Source organism: Pseudonaja textilis, chromosome 2 (genome assembly GCF_049901715.1).
Source record: "Pseudonaja textilis isolate UNSWEBS1 chromosome 2, rPseTex1.2, whole genome shotgun sequence".
Classification (NCBI taxonomy): Eukaryota; Metazoa; Chordata; class Lepidosauria; order Squamata; family Elapidae; genus Pseudonaja; species Pseudonaja textilis.
In genome coordinates this window covers 138632883-138660112 of record NC_141991.1, presented here as the reverse complement: position 1 = coordinate 138660112, position 27230 = coordinate 138632883, and the positions used below count along the sequence as shown (strand labels likewise).

Genomic DNA, 27230 nt, shown 5'->3' with positions numbered 1-27230 from the left:
CAAAAATGAAGTAGTTATGGGTGAAAACAAAGTAATCCAGTCTATTGGCAAGTCATGTTCTTTGGCATGGTGATGATGTCCGGGGTGGCTTGAAATTCTTGTTTGCTGGAGATGTACCAACATACATGGTGGCTAAAATGGTGCTGTTTTGCTGACCATCCATGACAAGCGTCTTCAAACTTGTCAAGTTTAAGACTTGTGGACTTCAACTCCCAGAATTCCTGAGGTAACATGACTGGAGGAAGAATTCTGGGAGTTGAAGTCCACAAGTCTTAAACTTGACAAATTTGAAGACCCCTGATCCATGATATCTAGTCTTTTGGGGGAAATTGCGGTATCTCTTATGCAGCTGGGAGTGCTGGTGAATAAAGTCTGAACACAAAGTCCATGAAACCTGACTTTCCAGTTGTGATCTTTCTAATGCTTAAAACAATGGGATGGTCCGGTTTACTAGGGTTGTGTATTTTGGCAAGTTGGTAGAAAATGCCTAATCAGGACTCTTGCGGTGTCTCCATGGAAATACAATGTTTGTTCTTAGGAAATCGTTCATCAGATTGCATAATATCTCTGATATGATGTTATAAGAAGTGAGAAGTGAAGTTGCTATAATGTGGTGGTGGTGAAGAGTTACTTCTTGATTTTCTTGACATAATCCACCTTATTCACAATGACAACAGCTGCTATATTAGCTTTCTTGATTATTATGTTATAGCTATTCTTGAAGTCTTGATGGCATCTGGTTCTGGATTGGTAGAATTGTTCCCTAAGGGGAATTTTTAATTGGTGGTAATGGCTTTAGCTTGTTGGCAGAACCATTCAGTTAGACATCCAGTTCAGGATTGCATCCATCTGGGAGCACTGATGCAGCTTTTAAAATGCATCTGTAATTTGTTGTGATTTATAGTTGCATCTTACCCCAGGAATTGTTGTTTTCATGATGGTTGTGTTTTGTTTCTTCTCTTGAAAATATTCCTGAAATCATAAGTGCCCAAAAAGTGTTTTATGGTCCCCAGAGTGTTGTATAATTTGTGGGAGCTTAGTGTGATTCATTCTTTGGAATTTTCCTCTTATTATACAAGTGCATTATGGATAGGAAAGCTTGTTGCATTTCTTATTATGATAAAGAATTATAAACTAAATCTGTATGAAACCGGGACATGTAAGGAAGGCGAACACTTTGGCTAGACACAGTTGAGGCCAAATGTACTGAAATATTTCTCTGTTCTTCCTCCCTCCATAGATGAAAGATTTCCCTTTGAAGCAAGTGTGGAATTTGTCTTCTCTTCTAGTCCAGAGAAGATTAAAGGTGAGTGAACAGCAGTTAAAGAGCAATAGATGTAGTACAATGAACAGCAGCCCTTTGAATCCTAAAGAAGACAGAATTAGACCCAAGGCACCCATCTCTCTTGAAGTAAAGCTAGGTCAGACTTACGTGGAAGGCTGCCTATTTGAAACAGCGTAGAAATATGGAGTAGGAACACAAATAGATAAATATGATGGAGGCATGGAATTAATTAAAAACAGCACTCCAGATAGGAAGAATCAACAGTCTTCATTTGGCCTGGAACTCCTGTAGTTGTAAGCAAAACATCTGGAAGGCACCAGTTTTTGAGAAAGGTCAGCTGAGATCAAGATTATCCTACTGAATGCATCAGTAGCCATTTATCACAGCTCAATAGAGTCACGTTAAGCTTCTCTCCTTTGGTCTCCTGCCTGCAGGAGATGCAGAAATGCAGCTATTGGCCTGGAAATTCTATTGATCTCTCTGCAGAGAAAGTGCCTTGGGATCTATTTATTTTTGTAGGTGTTTGCTAATTGTTTAACCTTTCCTTCAGGAGTTCAAGACTTAGCAGGGGAGATAAGAAGGCTTTCTGTGTGCTTAGAATCTTAATTCTTATCGCACCAGTCATAACTCCTCTGGCAGCAGAGAGAGCATCGGCTGCCAGCTTTTCCTGCTGTATGTTTTCTCAATTGAAATTATGGCCAAGGCAGAATATATTCCCTGATTGCGACAAAGAGTTGAGAAGGCAGCAGGAAATGGAAAGAAGAAGAGAGGCAGCCAACCACAATCTAGAAGGTTTTGTTCTTGTAGAATGAAAAACAATAAAATTCTATTTTTGGTTGACCTCTCTGGCTTAGAGGCTAAATTTTAATACCACAATGTTTACTCTTTCATTCCCCCCACCCACCAAAAATAAACACCCGAATAGGACAGAGAGGCCTCAGGGAGACAAATAACTTACTTTCTTCTGAAAGAACACTCTCCTATTTCATTCTTCAAATAACTCTGACCCATGAAAAAGAAGATAGTGCCCAGTGCCTTTCAGCAGCTCAAGGAATTGGGCAACAAGATTTCCTATCTCTGTTTTATAGCATCTTTTTAAAATAATGTTCTGAAGGCAATTCAACTGTTGCATTGCTAAAGATCGCTATGTCTTACAGACCTGAGGTTTTCATTTGAAGGTATTCAGTATATTCCTTAGATCAGTATATTTATATGTCATCATTTACTAAGAGAATTGTGAGAGTTCTAGAATTTGCTTTCTTATTTTTGCATATCCATGGAAGGTCATCTACATACAGTATTCTCTGAAAAAAGAGATAAACATGCCCACAGTGTAAGTAGTTGACCAATTTTGCCCAGATTTCAACTTTGTCATTAGAATAGAATTCTTTATTGGTCAAGTGTGATTGGACACGCAAGAAATTTGTCTCTGGTACATAAGTTCTCAGTGTACATACAAGCGACCAGTGATAAATCATGATCATAATCATCATAAAATACATTCATCAAGAATCATAAGATACAACACTTAGTGATAGTCATAGGATACTAAATAAGCAATCAACATAAATCATACTAGGATACTAAATAAAACAATTTAAATCATACAATGCAAGCAACAAAGTTATAATAAGAAGATAAGAAAAAAACAGGCAATAGGAAAGATAAGAAGGATAATAGTAATACAGCCCTACTAAGTAGTTTGACAGTATTGTGGGAACAAGTTGTTTATCAGGAGAATACCTTGGCTTTTTGCAACCATTCAGTAACATAAAAGAAAGCAGAGGTGTGCCCTGGGAAATGCCACTTGCATGAGAGCTTGGTGACATGTAACCCCCCCAAATTTTAGCTTGCTATTGGCAAGCAGGAGCAAAAGCATAAAAATAAAACATTGGCTGCATTTTATGTGGATCAATAATATGCTGCAGCAAGCAGCAAGGTTCCTTGTGGGGCAATTAAAACGGCAGTCGTGTTTAGTGTTGAAAAAAGCAGCTACAGTTGGCACTTAGTTTTGCTGGGCAAGTGGTAGAACTTTTAGAGGAGGGGTGTCAAGCTCAAGGCCCACAGACCAGATTTGGTGCTTAGATCTGACCCACAGGGCCACCCTGGAAAAAGCAAAGGATCATCCTGCAGTGCCTCTCCCAGCGAAAATGGCGCTCAGGTTGGTACGTGCAGCCCCCCTAGGTTCCATTTTCACTGGCAGAGGGCTAGCAAAACAAATTAAAAACAAAACAAAAGGAGAAATGTTTTCCCTTCTGCATTTGAGCATCTAAGAAGGGTCAGGAGAGGAGAAAGGGAAAGAGGAAAGATAAAGGGAAAGAACGAAAGGTGGGAAGAGAGCAAGGAAGGAAAAATAAGGAAAGAGGGGAAGGAAGAAGAAAGGAGAATGAATTGGGAAGGAAAAAGAAGAAAAGGAAGGAAGGAGATTATAATGAGAGGGAGGGAGGGTCTGAGGGAAGTCCTGCCTTAGCACTTGGCCATCACAGGTGCCCCTGACACGAATGATGTCGAGCTGGCCATGCCCCCAGGCCACACACCCCAATGTCAAACACAATCCTGATGCAGCCCTCAACGAAATCAAGTTTAACACCCCTGTTTTCGAGAATTCAGGTGGACACTGAGTTTGGTGAGCCTGAAAAGTAACCTGCATCAGACAAAAAAATTACCCAGCTACTCTTTCCACACATATGTATAAAATGGTGATACACGACGAACATTTTCCTTCTTTGCTGTGAAAAATGGAACTCCCATCATTTAATTTAAGATACAAGAAGCAGACTGCTTGTTGGTCTTCTTGGGGCCGCGTTCTTTTTTTTTTTTTTTTCCCTCACAGGCCGAGAAACCTATAGAAACAATGCTGATGTTGCTGTGGATTACAGTATCTCTGATCCTATAGTCCGCTGGGATTCCTACGAGAACTTCAACCTGCAGCATGAGGACAGCCTGGAAGGTATAAAAGTTTCCTGATTCCAGGAAACGCCATAGTACTGTACTTAGAACTCCAAGACCACAACATGGCTGTCTTGGCTGCTGTTCTGCATCTGAAAAATGGGCAGAATTCAGCATTCAGGAGAAGTTCTGCTTCAGACCAAACAATTGTTATGAAACTAGTTTGGGGATGATTGCTTGGAGAGGGTGAACAGAGTGGGACTTAACAGAGTCCTTGGCAGTGGTGGGATTCAGCAGATTCTGATCAGTTCTGGTAGCGGAAATTTGAGTAGTTTGGAGAACCAGCAAATGCCACCACTGAGAGGGGAGGTGGCCCCACCCCCATCTATTCTCTGCCTCCTGAGTCCCAGCTGATTGGCTGGGTCTTCTTTTGTTGCCCTGCACAGGAGAACAGAGCTGGAAAGCAGGTTAGTGCGGTGGGGAGGGAATGGGGATTTTGCAGCAACCTTCCCCTGTCACCCACCAAGCCACACCACGCCCACCAAGCCATGCCCACAGAACCAGTAGTAAAAAAAAATTGAATCCCACCACTGGTAGAGCTTGTTTTTATTCCATTATACAGAAGAAGCAGCAATTTATATTAAGTCATTGGATGGGTATGTATTTGCCTAATGCAGGGATGCAAACTATGACTTATAGATTATCAATGGTCTATAGAGGCTCACGGCAGCCTCCCTATGTTTTCTGCCAGAACCTGCTTGTGATCTTAGCCCCCTCTGGTATTTCCTGCCAGTCAGCTGGTTCCCAAAAATGGATCAATGGCTGAAAACCAAAAAAAAGAGACTTCTGTTCAAAAGCATCTCTTGACCAGCAGATTTGGGCTGTGAGTTGTTGAGAGAGGTTACATAAGATAACTCAAGTAGTACATCAATCATTTGGGACTCATTTGAGGGGTGGGTTGTAACAATTTTAATTTTAAAAACTCTTTAAAGTTGAAGAATATAAAAATGCAACTCTAAAAGGAGCCTTTTTCCCCAAAAGGCAACTTAGACTTTCTTGGGTTTTTTTTTTCTTTGAAAATGTTTCGCTTCTCCTCAAAGAAGCTTCTTTAGTTTTAGTTATTATATGATGTGACAATGGGAACTCCTAGGCAAAAAGATAAGGGGTGTATTTAAATGACAGATCCCTGCCATTTTTGAATGCTTATTTAATTGTCTGTAAAAAGATTGGGAAACATTGGCATAGTGTATACAAATTGCAGAACTGAGCAAATCATTGGTACAGAACGTTGGTTACCCATAAATGTATGCTAAAGTATCTTCCTAGGATTTTGGGCATTTCCCAAGACTCTCTCGCATGTCTACAAAGTCAAAAATTATTGGTCAGCTTATGTTCAAAAATAATACCGTATAAAAATCCCATCGCACAATCTTGAGAAGCAATAGCAGTCATTTTAATTTTTAACGCGCTAAATGTTGAGAAATATAACCTATGCAAACATGAGCTTTTCAGGGGGTCTGCCATAATTTTTAAAATTGAGAAGGGGTCTTGAGAGAGAAAAGTTTTAAAAAAACATCCATTTAGAAGAGGCTGTATATGCATTCTACTCTACCTTGAAACATGGGTAAAGCTGGCACTTTATTTTGCATTGGTGAAATGGCTTTAGGCCAATTTAGGCTGTTGGATGTTAACTCGCATAGTTATGGCCAGTAAGTTGTGCCACAGCTGTGCCAGTTTTTGCTGTGTCATAGCAGGTTTGTGCTGTGCCACAGCCCAATCATCGCAATTGAACTACCGTAAATAGATCTCATTTCCTTCTCTCTTCATTCTTAAAGAGTTTGAGACCAGCTCATTCTGGACAGAGAGAGATGAAATCATCTCTTCCTACACGTGTGCATGTAAAAATCGGTGGCTCCCCTTCCCTCCTGGGAGCTGTATTCCTACCAGCTGCCTTTTTCTCAGCCTATCCCCTTCCCCACCATTACAAGTTTCCTCCCAATGTCCACTTAAAGTAAACTTGTTAAGAACTCAAGCAAACAGAACACCAATGGAAGTCATTCAATGGCGATTTAAGCGTTGTGGTGTGCTTGCGTCAGATCCCAGAAAAATTCCAACCGGATGGCCTCAAACTTCCTCCGTCTTCCCAGCAAGATCTGATGTGTGGAGAACGGAGCTGTGTGATCAGAATGTGATTTTTGTAGTTAGAGAATGCCAGGCATTTGGGGGGGTGATGGAACCCTAACTTAGATTGACTTAGATTAATGGGAGGGTGGATAAGGGCTTCTTAAGCTTGCTTGGTGTTTGTATCTGGCAAAGTAAATGCATCTCTGGATAAGCAGTAGTGGACTATTGCCCTCTGCTGGGCTAAAATAATTAAATTTAAGCAGTGCTACTGGTAATCCTCGACTTACGACCACAATCGACCCCAGCATTTCTGTTGCTAAGTGAGACATTTGCTGAGTGAATTTTGCCCCGTGTTACAACCTTTCTTGCCGCAGTTATTAAGTGAATCACTTCAGTGGTTCAATTAGTGACAGGCTTGTTAAGTGAATCTGACTTGCCCATTGTCTTTCTGGTCAGAAGGTCGCAAACGTGATCTCAGGACAACTGTCATAAATATGAGTCAGTTGCCAAGCTCCTGAATTTTGTTCAGGTGAGCAGGAGGATGCTGCAATGGTTGTAAGTGTGAAAAGCAGTCACAAGTCACTTTTTTCAGTTGTCTTGTACCTTTGAATGGTCACTAAATGAACTGTTGTAAATTGAGAACTACCTGCATGGAATTAGAGGTGGAATCCATTGGAAAATCCCTGGACTACTTACTGAAGTAGATTGATTTGATTGCCGATTTAAAAACAAAAATGTTTAGTACCTAACAATAGTATCTTGTATTTCTCACTTTATAGTAGTAACTTTACATTGGCACTTACAACCTTCGCAGGTCTTTAAAGCAAAGAAAAGCTGAAGTAAGGTCCCCGGCACAATTGCAATTTCATTTAGTGACCACTTCACCTAATGACTGAATGGCTGCTCATTTCAGTGCAGGTAGTTCTTGACTTTGTTTAATGACCACTCATTGTTACAACAGCATTAAAAAAAAAAAAGACTTGTGACCAGTCCTTGCACTTATAAATGTTGCAGCATTTCCCACAGTCACATGATCCAAATTTAGGCACTTGTTTATTAGCATGTATTTACAGTACTTGCACCATCTGGGGTCATCTGATCATCATTTGCTACCTTCCGAGGTGGCTTCTGGGAAAAGCAAGAATGCTTCAACAAGGAAAGTCAATGTAGGAAGTCAGATTTTCTTAACATCTGTGTGATTCATTTAACAATTGCAGTGATTCGCTTAACAATCGTAGCAAAAAAAGTCGTAAAATCAGTGAGACTCTCTTAATAACCACTTTGCCTAGCAGAGGAAATTCTGTTCCTAATTTTGGTGGTTAGAAGGCAGTATTTACGGGCTAATTCTGCTGACTGCCAACCGTTCGATTCTGACCGGCTCAAGCCTTCCATCCTTCCAAGATGGGTAAAATGAGGACCCAGATTGTTGGGGGCAATAGGCTGACTCTGTAAACACCTTAGAGTGGGCTGAAAAACACTGTGAAGCAGTATATAAGTCTAAGTGCTATTGCTATAAGGTGAGAATTAAGCGCGTTATACATTATTATACATTTACGTATGAATTTATTTACGTCATACATTATTTCTTGCCTTAGAATGTTCCTGCAAGCAACAAAAATGAACCGGATTATATATTGTTCCAATTAGTCAAATCATTGATCATTTTCACACTTCACATAATTCCGACAATTATTTGCAGGTAGTGCACTGCATGGATCTCCCTCTCATTCTTCTTGGTTCCTCCTGCAAGCAGAAATGGAAAACAAACCACAAAAAATTGCTGTTGTGGTTTATTTACTGTGGATCCTGTCTTGCTGGTTTCAAATGAGCCTAGGGATCAGAAGCCAAGAACAAACACGGCTTTTGAGTCTGACATATTTGGAAAAAGTCAGAACCCCCGAAACAGAAGTTTTAGAGGATAGTTTTCGCTGCAAATATTCCAAACGTAAACCTCTAAACCTTTGAACCTATGAGCTGCTCAACGTGGATGTTCAAGACCACATCTAGGCAGTAAATGTTGAGCTCTCCTACAACCGTCTGACCTGGTTCCTCTCTTTTCCTTTGCAGACGTCTTACACACTCGGGGTCCTCTGGACGGAAGCCTGTATGCACGGGTGAAGAAGAAAAACGAGCTGAGTCACTTCTCCTCCAGCAATGGCAGTCCAGGAAGCCTGGAATCTCCACCGCCGCAGGGTGGGCGCCTCCTATCCATCAGCAGTGACTCAGGACACTCCTCTATGCTAACAGAGAAGGCGGAAGACAACACGCCTCCATCCAGGCCTCAGCCCACCCCAGCTGAGAAGGAGGCCTTGGATCGGCTCTTGGGAGGGTTTGGCGTCCAGCCTCAGCAGCCAAGTGAGGGCTCTTGTTCTCATTCAGTTTCCCCTCCTGCTACGAAAGAGAGAGAAACAGCCATCTTGGAGGATGAACTTTGTGACATAGGCCAGCCAGGAAGCTCTTTCTCCTACCAACCTCAGCGTTCTGGCCTGGTCCGCCATTGTTCTTGTCGTCTGGATTACTGCTCCCACAGCCCCGAGAGACCTCGCAATATGTCCTGTTATAGGCCAGAAAGCGCTTTGGAGAGGCGGCAGCCCATCCATAACGGGGGCCACTCTCACCTGCACTCGGAGGGGTATGAGGAGAAACGGCATGTGTTTCGTTCCCTTTCGGAGGGCCTACAGCCCCATACCTACCCCTACGGCCATGAGCTGCTGCCTCCTCACAGTCCTAACCGGCGGGAGCCCAATGAGCTGCTTATCTTGGAGGACCCGCCTACCTTTTTATGCCCCTGCCAAGATTGCCAAGAAGCGGCACGGGAAGAACCAAGGCTGCCCCTGGCTTCCTTCTATAATTTACACCTGGATCAGGAATCGGACTTCTGGGGGGTAGAGAGGCCACCGGTGCTTCATCCTTCTCTCCACCGGGGTAGTCAGCCGATGCCTATTCTAATGCCAGCCAGCTATGGGCCCCATTCCATGCCCCATCATCAGGCTTTTAACTTTGAGCCCAACATGATGACCACTCATTTAGGCCACGGGTATCCAGCCCACCCGAGGTCCAAAGTAACAGAAGAGAACGCAGAGGCATTTGCTTATCCTCGCTATGGCTCGGCCTACCACCCAGTTCCACCTGGATATGCCTGTGGCAGAGGCCCAGTCAAGCCCTGCCTCTCCCCCTATACCTCGGGATACTTGGGGTCTCCTCACTCGGGCTCCATTTCACCAACCAGCCCGCTGTATCCACCATCCCGAAAGCATGGATATGAACTCCCAGAGGGCAACGATGGATACTTACTGCCACCATCCACAGAACAACCATGTGGTGAGTGACAGGAGTAAAAGTTACTCCTTCTCCAAGCCAGGAGAAAGAGGCAAGAAGAGAGGGGATCCTTTTTCTGACATGATCGGTAATAATAATTTAAAAAAAAAATAGAAAAAAGGGCCAGTAATAGTAATAGCTGGGACTAGAAAAAGAGCATTGGAAAAAAGCTGCAGGGCCAGTCATTAGTACAGATAGTCCTTGACTTGATTGTAATGGGGCCTGCCTGCCCGTCGTGGCAGTAAGTCATGACATTTGTAAAACAGGTCAGTCACATGACCAACCAATTTCATAATATTTTGTGGGGTGATTGTTAAGCTAACAGAACAATCCTAAAGTGGCCACCATGGACATTAAGTGACTGCCACAATTGTTAAGCAAGTCATTTTTATTTTTAGTTTTAATTAATCAGTGGAACAACTTGCCTCCAGAAGTCGTGAATGCTCCAACACTGGAAGTTTTTAAGAAGAGATCGGATGACCATTTGTTTGAAATGGTATAGGGTTTCCTGCCTGAACAATGGGTTGGTCTAGAAGACCTCCAAGGTCCCTTCCCACTCTGTTACTCTGTTCCGTTCTGCAAGTGGTTTGTTATGGGTACGGTTTTGCTGAAAATTGGAAGCAAATTTCAACAAAACCCTGCTAAAACTTGACCGCAAGATGCTGCAATCAGCCATAAATACGGCTGTGTTGCTGGGGCCGGAGCAATCACTGGAACTTTGAAACTGGGTCGTAAGTAGTCCTAAGTCTCGAAGCGACTCAGGGTTGCTTAGCAACCGGTTGTTAAGCATCCAGTTGTAAGTCAAGGTCACTTAGGTTTCAGGGAACATTGATCTGGACAGACCCCCAGTGAATTTCCCTGCTCCTGACCCTAAGCAATACAATAAAACCAGATAATTCTGTGCAGGCTTGTTTAATTTATATGAACCCCCATTGGCAGCAAAACCAAGCTTTTCTCAGCCTAGATTTTGAAGGAATAAATGTCATCTTAATTTTTGTTAATATTTACCCCAAACATTTAGATTTTGAGTTTTGCTCTGCTCGTGCTTCTTGTGTTGCCACTACTACATTGCCGTAAGCTTGGATGGATTCACAACATCTGTTAAAGTGATCCAGGGTCATGTATTTTGGCTCAGAGAATTCTGTTAGGAGATCTTGGGACTTCACTTCAGAAAACTCCAATTCCTAGGATCCTCTGGGGGGCTAGGAATAACCTGCTACGCTGATATTTTTTTTAATCTTTATGTCATTTATAGCTTACTTTCCTTCAAAAATAGGAGCTCAGGGCAACATATATAATGCACCTCTTCTTTTTTTTCTCTTCTTAACAACCATTGAGGTAGATTCTGTTGAATAGTACTGGACAGTCCAAAGCCACTTAATTCGTTTCATAGTCAAGTGAGGATTTGCCCTTGCACCATCCCAATCCATTGCTATATCCCCCCCCCTTTTGTTTTTTTAAATGCAGTGTGCCAAATTAGCTCTCTGGCTTTGCTCTTAGTTAGGTTTTCCTTTGGGAAAAACAAGAAGAGAGGAACAGTGATTTTCCAGATGGAGTTCCTAGCAGCAACTGTTGATCTATCTTTGGAATAATTCAGCAACATTGAGAAGGTCCAGACATTCTCCAGTCTGGTGTTCAAGGCATGCTTGGTGCAAAGCCCCAGAATTGGGACTGTGTTCATATGAAGTTATTTGCATCTTTACTGACGGTCTTGTGCACGTCTTCCATTCCTTTTCCTTAGAGCTTCAAGACTGCAGAGAGGGCATCCCCTGGCAAGACTTACAGCATCATCAGCAGGAGGTCCGAGCTGCTTGTACAGAAGAGTCTAGCTCTCCCATGCCTGTGCACACCAGCAGTCCTGTATTCAACAACAACAGGTATCTTCATGTTTGAGTGCACTGAGCCTTCCTAGTCGTTTGCTAGGGTATAGTGATAAAAGTTAAGAGTCAGAATGAGCATGACTCTGAGTTTATGCTTGTAACACAGTGTTATTTTGGAAAAACCTTCCAGTTCCTTGAAATATGCAATGCTTCCTTGGGGAACATAACAATAATACTCCTCAAACTTTAGTCTGACGTGAAGATTTCCTACAACGCACAGCCGCATCAATATTGGCTGTAGATAGCCAAAGAAAGAAACAAATGAGTCATCAGCAACTCAACCCCATTCTCCCTTGAAGTGCAAAGGACCAGTGTCCGGTTATTGTATTTTTGAATGTGTTATCTAAACACCTAGTTCTCTCCAGACGTCTGTGAAACTGGAAAAGGTAGAACTGAAGAGATGAAGACAACCAGCCACAGGGGAGATGGATTCAATTACAGCAGCAATAGGTCGCATCGCACTCGTGTCAGAAACACTGAAGTGCTTCCGGGTTGAAAGGATTCACCGGTGACATCACTGTTGCCTGGGGGGGGGGGAATGCCCAGTTTGGGGACTTTCTTACAGGAGTTGGAGTGAAGGACGGGAGCTCACTCCGCCACATAGCAAACAAATTCTGACGCAAGCTACAACACCCCAACTATCTCTATCCCTCTTCTCTGGTGTGTCAGCACTGAATGGCATCAGTCAGGCCAGCTTCAGGGTTGACATGCAGTGGCGGATTAAGGCTCACTGGTGCCCTAAGCACTGACAAATCTTGGTGCACGCCTCCTTTGTACATACAAGATTTTTTTATAAATCTTCATTAGTTTTTTTTTTCTTCTCAGCTTTGTGGTGCCCCCTTTGGGCCTGGTGCCCTTACTTAGCATGTGCTTAGTCTACTTAATGATTATGAGTCTTGCTAACTTCCAATCCAGCATCCTAGCCATTTGAGCCATGGTGCTCCAGCAGTAATAGGTGCACTGTTGGAAAACTTGAAAGGCCAAACCAGGGACAGATCATCCTGGAGAATGTTTGTCTTAGATGGCTACTAGAATGGCTACTAGAAGTTGACACTGACTTCCCGGTAAGGTTCATAATTAATCTGTTTTCCCAGTCTTAATGCCTTTTAGATGGGTGGATGAACTCACCACGTTGCCTAGTTATTGCTGCCATGGCGGTATTCCTGGAATGCCAGGAAGGAAAGCCACCCAGGTGGAATATGTCAAAGATGAGAAAGGCTGCACAAGGTGGCAGATCAGTGGGTGCTGTAATAGTATGTGGGAATGGCCTTGGGAAACAAGGGGAAGAGATGCTGCTAAGGAATTTAGAAAGGAACCTCTCTAACTGAACAGGTGGTAGAAAACAGGCAGCGAGAGACTTGTAATTTCAGACTTGCAGGATTGATGCCAGCCTCTCAAATAGACCAGACAGGAAATACAACATGAGCTAATTCTACTTTGTTTTAAAGCTACATTAACGGAATCTTGCAATGATAATGGTTTCAGTCAAATGTATTTGATGTAACCCAGAGGAGCAGTTTGCCTCCAAAAGTTGTGGGTACTTCATCATGGAGGTTTTTAAGACGGGATTGGATGGCCACTTGTCTGAAATGGTATGGAATGTCCTGCTTGGGTGATGGTTGGATCGGAGAACCTCTAACGTTCTTTCCAACTCTATTATTCTGTTGTGTTATTCTTTCTATGATCAGGTGTATCCATCCCATCAAGCCCCCCCAAAAGTCCAGAATGATTTCCAAGGTTCCTTCCAACCCGATTATTCTATGTTCTAAATTAAAGTTGAGCCCCCTGCCCCAGTACATGTATATAAGTCTGTATTTGCAGAACTTGCCAAGAAATCAAAGCTCTCTTTTGCTTGTAAAGAACACATAACCTGCATTGATTATGACATGGCTGAAGGAGATTAAGAAATAATTAATATGCATCACTCTGAATATCTATACAACAATTTTCTTAGGCGTCTTTTTTACTTTTCTTTCATTGATGCTTGACGTGGTTCTTTTAAATGCAAATTTGTTAAGAGCATTGAAAACTGCCTTTAAGCCAGGAAACTTTTAAAAAGCTGGGAAGTGTGGCCAGTTAGTCTAAATAAGCAAATCCATGGACTGGTAGCATTGGTTTACCTATGTTGCGAGGCTACCTTTCATTTTTTGGTCTTTTTTATTCCCCACATGTGGTATTTCTGTTTCGGGATCTGCACTGTTGCAATTGAAAAGATGTGTTTCATCACAATCCCAGAAATTTCTTCCTATAATGGCCAAACTTTATAGAAGTAGAATTGTGTTAGTTGGTGGGGGGAAAAATAAATATCAGGCTGAGTCAGGCTTTTGTGATGAACGTATTTTATTAAAGGGCAGAAGCCTTTGTGAGCTACGACTCCCTTCATCAGGTGCAGCTTTTAATAATATGTGTTTGCTCCCCAACGCCTTCTGATTGTCTGCTAAACTTTACGGATGTTATGCTTGTTGTCCTTGCAGCCCTGGATCCCGCAAGCTCTGCCACAAGGCCGCCAGCCCCCTGGAGAACATGCTCCAGTCAAACCTTGAGAAGCAATCCCCTCCTGGATACAAAAGAGCCACCGAGAGAATGACCTCATCAGGCAACCCATCCCAAATCTTATCCCCAATGCCGGCTTTCGTGCACTTCCCTGCCTTCAGGCCACAAGCTAATGGAGCCCCCCAGAGGCCGGGCCCCCAGGCGCCACAGCTGTGTTCTCGCAATTACTGTGCTTCCAGTTCCCCGCACGTGCCTCCTTCAGCCCCTGCCAAGCCCTCTCCCTTCCTGGAAAGGCAGCAGCATCAAAATGGCTCCGATGGTTGTGGTCTTAGTGTTACAGTGCCGTTGCCTCATGAGTTGCCCCCTCAAGACGCTGTGGGGCATCAGCCAGGCCCTATCATGGAGAGACAGCCCCAGAGGCTCACCCCCAAGGCTCCCTGCCCCAGCCAGCCCTCTCCTGCCTGCAGGACAGTCTCTGGGGCTCCAGCCTCCCCTACAATGCCGGCCATCTACAATGGGAGGTTGCAGAACGAGCGGGATGAACTGGATACAAAGGGCCTTCCCCACGGTCCCAACCCCGGCCCCTCTCTTGGGCCCGGCTCCCTCAGCATCCAGCCCCCGGCGCTCGGCTGTGGCATTGCTGATATGCAGGGGTCCCCAACTCCAGCCTTCCCCATTGCAACAGCCTACTACACAAGCATGGAAGGCAGCTCTGGCAACGGAGAGCAACCTCGGGAGCTCCAGCAGCCTCCCCTGCCTGAGAAGCACCACCTACTGGCCACCAGGACCTGGGAGAGGAACTCACCCCCCGGGCGTAGTCCAGGCTCTGCTCACCATGTCACCTTTGCCCCTGGGGTCCCTGACGGCAGTCCACCTGGCCCAGGTAATGTTCTCCAAGTAAATGCTTGAAATGTAGAGGGTGGAGGAAGAATTAGCTATTGTCTTCACTTTTATACGTTGAGCCTGCTTTCTTAGTGCTTTTCTGCTAGCTCAGACCCTTCATTTCTCTGCCGTTACCCAAGACTTCTCCAAAAGGGGCTATATATCAGACACTGAAATGGTTCAGCTCTTTCACCTTGGCTGTTTCAACTCTGTTGCTTCAGATGGCACTGCTTGATATAAATATCCCTGCAATTTATTCCTGTCTATCTGCCTGTCTATCATCCATCTCTCTCTCTCTCTCTCTCCTCCCTCCCTCCATCTCTCTTATTTGCTTAGGCCAGCTGGTGGCAATAGCTAGTCCCCTTAACTAATCTCAGAAAGCAAAGTAGCGTCAGAAACAGTTACCACTTGGGTGGGTGACCACCAGGAAATCCTAAGTTGTAGTTTGAATTGGGAAGTCAAAGAAATGGTTCTCGAAGACAGCACGTGTCACTCCCATACCTGCTGTGGTATGGAAATGACCCGCTGTGTCAAAGCATATGGATGGAAGTGTCAGTAAGTAGCAGGACTCAAGCTGGCTCAGAGGAGAGTTATTATTGTACAGTCCCTTAAAATTATAATTGAATTATGTAAGCAAAATGTTTCTAGCCCACTGTACCATTAGCTATCTAGCCATCTTTAGCTTTCAGTAGCAAATATATATTGTGGATGTTTTAAGTCTGTTAAACCTTTATGCTTGCCTGCATTTTGGAGAGGAAACTTTTGTTTTGCTTCTTCCAGATCTCCAGCAAGAAAACCCGGTTAGCGTCAAATTTGTCCAAGACACGTCAAAGTTCTGGTACAAGCCCCACTTGTCTCGGGACCAAGGTATGCAACTCCCAAACAATTTTGGCTGCTTTGCCTGTGATTTAACACAGTCAGTATTTGGCATTTTCTTTCTAGGGCAGGAATACTTCTTGACTCAGAACAGCCAATCCCACATGCTCATACACAGGCCGCCTCCATCTCCCTGTACAGAATGTTCCTGTTTTAAAAAAGCACCACAGTCCATGTTGGTGACCCCCCACTCCATGTGTTGTGCTGGTTGCAGATTTATGGGCAAGATGTAGTTTGTCTCCCGCAGTTCCAGTGAAAACATGACCTGTATCGTGTACAGATGATGGATGTAAACCATGCAAACATATTCCATCATCCTCATGCCTCTGTCTGTTCTGTACACAAATTCTTTTCTTTCTTTCTTTCTTTCTTTCTTTCTTTCTTTCTTTCTTTCTTTCTTTCTTTCTTTCTTTCTTTCTTTCTTTCTTTCTTTCTTTCTTTCTTTCTTTCTTTCTTTCTTTCTTTCTTTCTTTCTTTCTTTTCTTTTCTTTTCTTTCTCTCTCTCTCTCTCCCTCCCTCCCTCCCTCCCTCCCTCCCTCTCTCTCTCTCTCCAGCCCTCATCATCCACATTAAATTTAATTCTTGTAAACATATATTCTGTGTATTCCTGGACAGGGCTTGTGTGTAACTATCTCAACTGCAAAGAAAAGGCCGGGCTACATATACCATTTATCTGGTTTTTGTCCCATTCCACCACCGTTCCATGTGCCTGTAGTTTCCAACAAAAGACTTCTAAGGCTGTTGGACTTTTTGCCTTGTTAAGCAGGACGACAATTTTCAATTTTATCAGGCCATCTGATAAGCAAGAGAAGGCTACTGGCTATCTCAGTCCACATCCATGCTGTTTCCAATTTTACCATCTTTCTCTTTTTCTCATTTTCTGCAGCCACCATTCTCTTAATGGGCATTTTTCCCCTGCCTTTTAAAAATCATGTTGCCAAACATCCTTTTTCATAGGTCTCGTTAGCATAACCCCAGACAGTCCTCTGGCATTTCATAACATCATAAGCAGCTTCCAGATTTAAATCTACTTTCCATTGATTTTGTTGGGAGATTAATCTATCATTTAATATTTCTTTTTTTAAAAAAAGACTTGTTTCTCTTTCTACCGCCATTTTGCTTTCACTTTAGCATCTTTTACTTCCTTCCTTTTCTTTCCTGACATTCCATCCCTCCCCCTGGGACTTCTTATCACCCTTGTACATTTGATTCATTCTCTGTTATCCTCAGCTACTTCATTTTAATTGGTTTCGTTTTCACTCTGGCCTTGCCAGGTTTTTGTTGAATGGCTATATGTGTGTGTGTGTGTGTATGTAAGTGTGTGTGTGATGTGTGTGTGTGTGTGTGTGTGTGTGTGTGTGTATATATATATATATATATATATATATATATATATATATATTTCTTTCGCCCTTTCTGAGCAGCCATTGCTCTCCTGAAGGACAAGGAACCTGGCACTTTCCTCATTCGGGACAGTAACTCCTTCCAGGGGGCCTATGGTTTGGCTTTGAAAGTGATAACACCTCCACCCAACAGCATCAACCATTCCACCAAAGGTAAGGGGGAGGAGAAACGCTCTCCAGGATCCCTCCCCATCTCCAAAAATGGAATATCTCAATTGCTTAAAGCTAAGCAGTCTGTAGCCATCCAGATATCTGGGCAACTGACACCTTCTGAATATCGGCCACGGTAGGCTTGCCTAGCTGGTGTTGCCTGGAATTGAGCTTCAGAAACTTCTGAAGCCAAACTAAGACCTAGAACAAAACTTACTAGCTTCCAACGACTTGGAACAATGCAATTACCATTCTTCAAAATGATCAGCCCTCTTAGTAGGTAGTCAGTCTGTTGTCAGCTACACCCATTGAAGTGCTAGCTTTGAGAAGTGTATTTGACAACTCTAAAAAACACATTCTATCTTGGTCCCAAACGATGTACTTTTCCTTATGCATTTATCCTCTGCAACCAGGATGAAAGCAACCTGGAATTAGGGAGACGCTTCCCAACAGTGAGAACACTTAACCAGTGGAACAGCTTGCCTTCAGAAGTTGTAGGGGCTTCATCCCTGGAGGGTTTTAAGAAGAGACTGGACAGCCACCTGTCTGAAATGGGTGAAAGGGTCTCCTGCTTCAGGAGGGGGTTAGGCTAGAAGACCTCCAAGGTCCCTTCCAGCTCTATTCTAACGCTGATTCTCTGCATCAAGTGCCCTGCCAGCCTCAGGAGGAACTCCATTTTAGCCTCTTCCCTGGGAGCAGGTAGATAGGAAATGTCTGAAGAAAGAGAACAGCCGTTGCTAACCGATGCCTTTCCCTCTTAGGAGACCCTGCTGAGCAGCTGGTGCGCCACTTCTTGATCGAGACAGGACCCAAAGGGGTGAAGATCAAAGGTTGTAACAATGAGCCCCATTTTGGTATGTAACCCTAGGACTGGACCTTAAATGGGAAAGATTCTGACAGGAGGCCTTGTGCGGGATTAGATGAATTTCCAACCCTCAGCCTATTCTGAAAAACGTAAATCCGTTCAGATTTACGATACAAGCAATCTGTGTCTGTGTTTACCCTGGCAACTTCCTGGCTTGGAAAGGGAGGGAAGAGTGGGGGAGGGAAATAAGGGATATCAGAGAACTAATTGGTTGTTTCACCCGTTCTTGGTTTAATGCCACCCACTAGTGGCATCAGCCCCGCCCAATTATAAACAAGGATAGCCCTTGATTCAAAAAGCACAGCTCCCACCATGGAAGCCTCTTCTGAGAAAACGAGTGACACTTTGGGGGAGCTCCTTAATAAATTAGAACCCTTAGGGTGCTGTGTTGAGGAATGGATGGTTAGGAAGACAGTATGGGAGACAAACCCTTGGCTCGACATGGTTTTCTGTTGTTGTTTCTTTTACAGGCAGCCTGCCAGCATTGGTCTCCCAACACTCCATCACCCCCCTCTCGTTGCCTTGCCAACTCCGCATCCCAAGCAAAGGTAGGCGAGTGGGAAGTTGTGCAGAACCCAGAGACTGGAAAGAGATGGAGGCGGATGAAATGAGTGGCAATAAATGCTAAACCGGAGGTGTCAAACTCAAGGCCTTAGGGCCGGATCCTGCCCAAGATGCGGTTGGATCTGGCCCCGCAGGGCTGTCCTGGAAAATGCAAGGAGTCGGTCCGCGTCACTTCGGCCCGGTCTACCCAATGCAAAAAGGAAACATGCTAGCAGTTTGGGGAGTAGAGTCAAACTGGCCATGGACCACATCCACCGAGTCCAGCCCTCAATGAAATTGAGTTTGACCCCCCTGTGCTAAATGAAGAAATTGCCTATGTCGGGGATCAGCCTCCCCTTCGTGGTCCAACACGGTGGTCCCCAAGATGGCACTGGGACATCCATGTGCCTGCAGCCTCCTCCTTGATGCCTCCAGGTTCTTCGCTCCATCTCCCTTAGGACTTTTAATTCTAAAAATGGGAATCTGGTCTGTTGCAAAGGAAAATGCCAGCTGCCAACATATTTATTTCCAAGAATGCTTCTGAGCAATTAATAGGCCCCACAAATATTCTCAGAAAATAAAATGATGGATGGCTGCAGCCTTGTGCAATGTTTACGAGTGCTCCTATTTACATAGGAAAAAGGACAAATGTAAACAGGGGTTGTAAGGAGTCCTGTGTGGATGCCTGGGGTGAAACGGCAAATAAATTTCCAGGAAAATTGATGTTTCGTAAATTGGTTATATCCCTATAATGACCCATTTTGTACAAAGAAAATTTCCTCAACGGTCATCTTGCAGGATAGCTCACAGCATGTCATTCCTAATGTGTCCATACCCCCAAAAGATTGGGGACCCCTTGTTCTAACAGCAAATGAGAATGAGTGATGTCTGACCCAAGGGTCAGCTGCCCAGCCAGTGTGGCTCTTTCACTTCTTGTTCTCCATAGTAATGTTGCTTAGTGACTTAGAGGCTCTGCTGACAGGCTGATGTGGGCAACATGTGGCACCCTGGATACTGCTGCAGGACAAATGCTTTTAGTCCCAGCCTACATGGTGAACGATAAACGGGGTTGCCATCTTAAGAAAATCTGAGGCGTTCCATGTTGCTTACTTCTGAGCAGAGCAACTTTATCATGGAAACCTCATCCAGAAGAAGTCAAGCGAGCCTGCTTTATGCCCAGAGACATGCCCAATTCCTAGCCTGGCAAATCAACAGACGGGAAAATAATGGGTAGATCAGTGTTTTTCAAACCTGGCAGCTTTTAAGACAGGTGGACTTCAACTCCCAGAATTCCCCAGGCAGCATGCTAAGAGTTGGAGTCCACATAACTTACAGTTGCCAAGTTTGATAAACAAGAGGATACCATACTATTTCTTCTTCTGACTCCTGCTTTTCAGATCTCACTGAGGAAAGACCAGAGCTGGCCATTCCCACCAATATGAGCACTGCTGCTGACCTGCTGAAGCAGGGAGCAGGTAAGTACTTGTGTGCGAGAGGAGCAAAGGTTAAGCGGCTGTGTGAACACTCAAGACAGACAACAGGGTTAAAAATATGAACAGTGTAACAGGAATCGATTTATTCAGACCAAATTGGGGAAACAGTTGTAGGTAGACAGTAGTGTTAATTTACCTCATGTATTTATTTGATTTCTAACATAATTCTGGAATTTTAAGTCCTGAATTAAGGCTATGCCAAATTCAAGAAAAGACCCATTCTCTAATGTAAATGGATCGAGCAAACGTATTTTTCCAATTATCCCGCTTGTAAGTAATCGCAAGGGGATGGGCAAAGGGCAATGCTCAGCACTAAACAAATTTTAGTCTCCTGATGGCAGGAAATAGGCTTCGGCTCTACCAGGGTAATCCCAGCTGAGGCAGCTGTTCAAGATGGGAAGAGATGCCAGAACCACTTTAGTATCGATAGATGGCAGGCCATATTATGGCTATGATCGCACAATTGCCAATGGGGGCATTGGGGAGCCCTTAGCGCTTTGGGTAAGAGCTACAAACTCAAAGTGGGGTGCCGTTTGGTGGAAAGAAAGGGCTGAGGGAGAAGGCCCTTTCCCTCTGACCGCTCATTTTCCTTCTAGGCACACCCCTCCCTAGATGACTCCCCCTCCCCCCAAAACACAAACACCTGATTCCGAGTTAAGTTTCGGAAATTAAATAAGGGACTCCTAAGAATCCACAGGATGCTTCGGATGGAAAAGAAAAAAATCCCATTGATTTTGCCCCTTCCTGGCCGAGCTTTCCTTACACGGAAGGTGGGGAAAATACAGCACGGCTACGAATGAAAGATGACCCCCTTCTGTCTCAGCCATATAATTCTGTGACTAGTCAGACTCAAAAGCCTCATGTAGTCCTCAACCTCCGACCAAAATTAAGCCCAGAATTTATGCTGCTGCTAAGGGAGAAATTTGCTAAGTGAGTTGTGGCCCGTTTTTACGACTTTTCCTGCCATGTTGGTTAAGCGAATCCCTGCAGTTGTTAAATTAGTAACACGGTTGTTGAATGAATCTGGCTTCCCCATTGACTTTGCTTCTCAGAAGGTCTTAAAATAGGATCCCATGACCCCAGGATACAGCAACTGTCATAAATATGAATATATTTAAATATATATTCAGTTGTCAAGCATCTGAATGTAAAACCATGTGGCCATGAGGACACTGCAACCATCATAAGTGTGAAAAATGGTTATAAGTCGTTTTATCCAGTGCCGTTGTAACTGCAAACGGCCACTAAGAGAACTGTTGTAAGTCGAGGACTTCCTGTAATCTAAGTGCATAAGACAAACTGGAGATCCCTGAGGGGAGATCAGCAACCATTCTGGATTCTGGTTGTCAAACATCTGAGTGTGAATCATGTGACCATTATGGAAGACACGCTTGCTTTCGTTGAACTGGTATTCTTTTCCACCCTCCGTTCCCAAATTGCAGCCTGCAGCGTGCTTTACCTGAGCTCTGTGGAAACAGAGTCCCTGACGGGGCCACAGGCTGTGGCGAAGGCAACCACCACTATCCTGGCTTCGACTCCCCAGGCTTCGGCCAGTACCGTTCATTTCAAGGTGTCAGCCCAAGGCATCACACTCACCGACAACCAGAGGAAGTAAGTCTGCCTGCCTGTGCTCCCAGGCACCATGGTACCCTTCCTTTATGCAGCTGCAGCAGTGGTGGGATTCAAAAATTTGAACTACCGGTTCTGTGGGCGTGGCTTGGTGGGCATGACAGGGAAAGGATACTGCAAAATCCCCATTCCCTCCCCACCCCACTAACCTGCTTTCCAGCTCCGTTCTCCTGTGCAGGGCAACAAAAGAAGACCCAGCCGATCAGCTGGGACTCGGGAGGCAGAGAATAGGTGGGGGCAGGGCCAGTCAGAGGTGGTATTTGCTGGTTCTCCGAATTACTCAAAATTTCCACTACCGGTTCTCCAGAACTGGTCAGAACCTGAGCTGCAGCCTCTTTCTTCTTTCATTATGAGCCCTTCAAGGTAGGCCAGGACAGGAAACAGATACAAGAAATACTAGAACTCTCCTTTTTTGAAACAGAATCTTGAAAGCCTGACGCTTCCCATTTCCTTCCTCTTATACCAGAGAGACTTAATTAAAAGTGGACCATTTTATGTTTCTTTCTCTTACTTTGTTTTCCTGGATTGAGCTCGTGTTTTGCTAACAGGCACTACGTTCGGTATCCAAGGTCATCTTTGTGCTCCTCACATATATTCCCTGCTCACATGCCTTGTTCCTTAATTGTCTCAAGAAAGGAAAATATTTGTAGCTCCTGAGTTGAAATGAGGGGCCCTTGGTGCTCTCTGAGCTGTCTTGTTTCCTTGCAGGCATTTCATTACCCATTGTTGGCTTCTGGGAGCCTGTGGGTGAAGCTGTGGGATGGGTCTTCCTTTGTATTCAGGGAACTTTCTTTTTTCTCATTAGGCTGTTTTTCCGGCGTCATTATCCAGTCAACAGCGTTACCTTCTGCAGCACGGATCCTCAGGACCGCAGGTAAACCAACCATCTTGGTTCTTGTGTAGCTTGCATCCTGGTTTTTGTCCGTGGAAACCCATGTCAGCCTGGATGCTAGGGAAGCTATGCTTAGCGGCACAGCATGTATAATGTATGCAGAAAAAGGCAGGCTTAATCTTCTGCAACCCAAGGAAGATGATGCCTTGCAGAATTGCTAGCAGTCACAGAAGGCAATAATAAATTTGTTGGAGCAATGGCCTGATATATTGTTAATGCAGTTTGCATTCAGTGTCTATCCTATATTTCTACTCATTGTATGGAATAGAATTCTTTATTGGCCAAGTGTGATTGGGCACAGAAGGAATTTGTCTTGGTACAAACGCTCTCAGTGTACATAAAAGAAAAGATACATTCATCAAGAGTCAAGAATCATAAGTTACAACACTTAACACTTAATTGTCATAGGGTACAATAAGCAATTAAACCATACTAAGAAACAGTCAATATAAATCGTAAGGATACAAGCGACAAAGTTACAGTCATACAGTTACAAGTGGGAGGGGATGGGTGATAAAGAGTGATGACAAGATTAATAGTAATATTAGTGCAGATTTTGTAAATAGTTGGACAGTGTTGAGGGAATTATTAGTTTAGCAGAATGATGGCTTTCGGGAGAAAACTGTTCTTGTGTCGAGTTGTTCTGGTGTGCAGTGTTCTGTAGCATCGTTTTGAGGGAAGGAGTTGAAACAGTTTATATCTGGGATGTGCGGGGTCTGTAAATATTTTCACAGCCCTCTTTTTGACTCATGCACTATACAGGTCCTCAATTGAAGGCAGGTGGGTAGTAATTGTTTTTTTCTGCAGTCCTAATTATCCTCTGAAGTCTGTGTCTGTCTTGTTGGGTTGCACAACCAAACCAGACAGTTATAGAGGTGCAGATGACAGAATCAATAATTTCTCTGTAGAACTGAATCAGCAGCTCCTTGGGCAGTTTGAGCTTTCTTGCCAGATCTTGTTCTCTGCTTTATCTTCATGTGTGTGTGTGTGTGTCTATGTGTGTGTCTATGTGTGTGTCTATGTGTGTGCAGTATACAGGTCCTCAATGGAAGGCAGGTTGGTAGTAATTATTTTTTCTGCGGTCCTAATTATCCTCTGAAGTCTATGTCTGTCCTGTTGGGTTGCAGAACCAAACCAGACAGTTATAGAGGTGCAGATGAGATTCAATAATTCCTCTGTAGAACTGGATCAGCATTGTATGCTGTGATGATGAACAGTGCTTGGTTTATAGGGCCAAGATGTGTGTGGTAGCTTCTTCAGCTGTAACTGTGAAGTCACCTGCGTGGATTGCTTCTGGCCTTTAGAAGATAATGTTTGCAAACCATGTGTTGTAATAAGCAGCTACAGAATCCATGTTTTCATTTTGGAGACTTCTTGAAGGTGTATGAGTTGGTCTGATTGTTTTCATTTCCACAACCAACTTTTCTTATTTGCATGATGGCCATCATTATAAGGTGCATATTGTAAGAAAGGTATGCAGTATTTTATAATGTAATGAACTTCGGATGAAAAAGGGCTAGCTTGTGGGATCCTTTTCAGTAACGTTTTTTTCTTCATATGCAGAGATGTGTTGTTGAACATGACTTGCAGCTAAATTGCTATTAGCTCATTGTAGTTAGGAGATTACATCTACTTTTCAACTTACTTTCATTTCAAAGTATTGTGCATTATTTGGTAAAAAGAATATTGCTTTGATTTTTTCTGTTTCCAATCTTTGCTGTGATGACTGTTTCAACAACACAACTTAGTTGCGCTGCTTCAGTGACATTAACAAACTCTGGGGTAATATACCTTGATGGCAAGAGAATTTTGCAAACAACAACTTGCATGTCTAATTTTTAAAGCATTTTAATATTATGAAGTATATAGTTTATAAATATATGAAGCAATTCAATTCTCAATTCCTTGAAATTTCAGTAGGTGGAGATATTTGAACCAGGAAAAATATATAACTCAAGTGAGATACTTAAACCAGGAATGGAAAATACACAGCTTTTCAGCTAATATTGGCTGAAACTGAAGGACGTTGGGATCTCCCCTACAAATCCCCATTTCTAACTAACTTCTGTTGCTCTAATTACCGGAGTATCAATTTTCTTCCTTTTTATGCAAAGTTTACTGTCTTTCTGTGAAGCAGCACTGCTCCTAGGACGTGTTTTGTAAATCTGCTTTAGAGGCAACTGATTGGAGAAGAGTACTTTCTTAACCTGACTATGTTTAATTCTAGGTGGGCCAACACGGATGGCACTACAGCTAAGTAAGTAATGAAAGACCACAAGTCATGGAAACATATATCAAGATCAAGTGAAGCATTAACTTAACATTAATCTATACAGTAGCACATTGACACATTGTATAATAGATTGGCTTCTTAGATATGAAAGACTTTGCTTGGATCAGGTTTTAGTTTGAAAGGTCCCCATTTGGGACGCTCTTCTATTACCAACATTTAAGTTCTATTTTTGTATGGTGACAAATTTGCTTTCCCAACTGCTGACCAAAACCCAGATGTTTATACTTCACACACACTGATGATTATTGTTAGTATCTATTTGAATCATTTTGTCTATTCTTTTGATTGATGTCAACGTTTTTCCTAGAAACCATATCCCAAGTATCTATTTTTTTCTCTCCCCCCCCCAGTGTGCCTAATTTGTTCTTGCAGCTGTTCATAAATTGCAATCTCTCACATATTTCCTAGTATTACACTTAACAAATACATTCGTGGTTTCAGTTCAAGTTTTACATTTAAGACTTTTCTGAATATTTTGATCTATTACTTTCCAAAATTATGAGTTTTTTCCCCTATAACCACGTGACAAAATGTTCCTTCTTTGTGGTGTTTCATGTTACCCGCCTTTCTCTCCTCAAGTTAAAATTATGGCTTGCTACGTTGTGTGAACAGAACTAAGACAATCCTATGGGAACAGAGCAATGCTTCTTTAAGCTGCAAAATCCATTGGAATTCACTGCTTTCGTCAAAACGATGAAAGCACTATACAGCGTTGTGCTACCAAGTCCATCCCTTTTGGAACTGATAATCAGAATGGCAACACTAGAGCTGCTGTTACTATTATAATGCTACTGGTGCCACTCTGATACCTTCCCTTCACCTCCCCTGCTGTAAACCACAGAGTAAACAGAATTAGAATGCAGTATTGCAGGCTACTTCTGCTGACTGATGGCTGCCACCAGTTTGGCAATTCAAATCTCACCAGGCTCAAGGTTGACTCAGCCTTCCATCTTTCCAAGGTGGGTAAAATGAGGACCCAGATTGTTGGGGGCAATAGGCTGACTCTGTAAACTGCTTAGAGTGCTGTAAAAGCACTGTGAAGCGGTATATGTCTGCTATTGCTAATATGGCCTGATCCTTGATCAGCATAGGATGAACATCAAGAGCAGAAGCCATTACCGTTGCTGACATATACCATCTGTCTTCTGTAGGATCTTCGGCTTTGTGGCCAAGAAACAAGGCAACCCGTGTGAGAATGTCTGCCATCTTTTTGCTGAGTTAGATCCTGAGCAACCAGCGTCAGCCATCGTCAATTTCATCACCAAAGTTATGCTGGGCATGCATCGGAGATGAAGGAAGCTTGGCAATTGCTCCAGGCCTCTCACCTGCCATTTTTCCTTCCTCCCCACCTGAACTGCCTGTCTGAATGCCTATGATGTTTTGTGGCATCTCTGCAACACGGGAACAGGATGACTAGCTCTACAGCGTTACTCAAAGTAGTCTTCTACTATCTCCATTTTAATCCAGTCTTATTTCCACAACCCACTGACCTGGTATAGTGGGGAAAGGGCTCACTTGATCTCAACAGATCAAGTGTGACGTTTTAATATTTCTCACTATCACAGAAAACACCCAGGAACAAAAGCTCTGATGAAGACTGCACAACTTACGGTAGCATGCTACTTCTTCCATAAGCCAAGATTTTGTGACATGACTATTAGTTAAATGCATTTTAAAGCATCCAGGGCGGGAGAAAGCATTTTTGTACAGATGAAGAAGAGAGATTTCTCTAGCCAGGCCAAAGATCACACTAAATTTACTTTGAGGCACATTTAAGAACCACCAAACTTCTGGTGGCAAACACAATTCTTTGCTGCAAAACTTGTATGTGTTTACACCACCTGAGAAAAAAATATCTAGTGGCCTTTCCTTCTACTAAGCAGCATTGCTCTGGACAAGCACACCACTTTGTAATGGAGAAACAGGGCACTGGAGGTCCAATCTTGCATCTCACTCCAACAAGCAGTAAGGCATGACAGTATGAGAAAGGCATATCAAATCCTAAATTGTTTTCTTTCATTAGACAAAGTGGTATCCAGCTTGGTATGAAACAATGAATTATTCTTGGAATTATACAAACTCAGGTTCTAGCTGTAAAAAAATTTTGGGATTCTTAAATGCATGGTCTTTTTTTAAAAAAAAATAGAAAGCTTCTCTCCAATTTCTTAATTGATTGTTGGGTCTATTGATTTATTGGGTCTGAAAATCCCTATAA

At 43.3% G+C, this 27230-nt stretch overlaps 1 protein-coding gene across 7 annotated transcripts in view; it reads left to right on the top strand.

Annotated features, from left to right (window-relative positions):
- Positions 1-27021, top strand: part of TNS2 (tensin 2) — a 139167-nt gene extending 112146 nt beyond the window's left edge. For 6 of the 7 annotated variants that reach the window (XM_087925466.1, XM_026713830.2, XM_087925469.1 and 3 more), the window contains 14 exons: positions 1241-1306; positions 4119-4235; positions 8366-9619; positions 11358-11493; positions 13971-14872; positions 15652-15738; positions 17172-17303; positions 18062-18154; positions 18636-18713; positions 20106-20183; positions 21644-21812; positions 22636-22704; positions 24950-24979; positions 26167-27021. In XM_087925466.1, coding sequence (XP_087781592.1) covers positions 1241-1306; positions 4119-4235; positions 8366-9619; positions 11358-11493; positions 13971-14872; positions 15652-15738; positions 17172-17303; positions 18062-18154; positions 18636-18713; positions 20106-20183; positions 21644-21812; positions 22636-22704; positions 24950-24979; positions 26167-26308 — 3353 coding nt within the window. In that variant the 3' untranslated portion in view covers positions 26309-27021. Of the gene's footprint in view, positions 1-1240; positions 1307-4118; positions 4236-8365; positions 9620-11357; positions 11494-13969; positions 14873-15651; positions 15739-17171; positions 17304-18061; positions 18155-18635; positions 18714-20105; positions 20184-21643; positions 21813-22635; positions 22705-24949; positions 24980-26166 lie in introns of all 7 variants that reach the window. The other variant, XM_087925465.1, reaches the window with a different exon arrangement.
- The last annotated feature ends 209 nt before the right edge of the window (positions 27022-27230 follow it).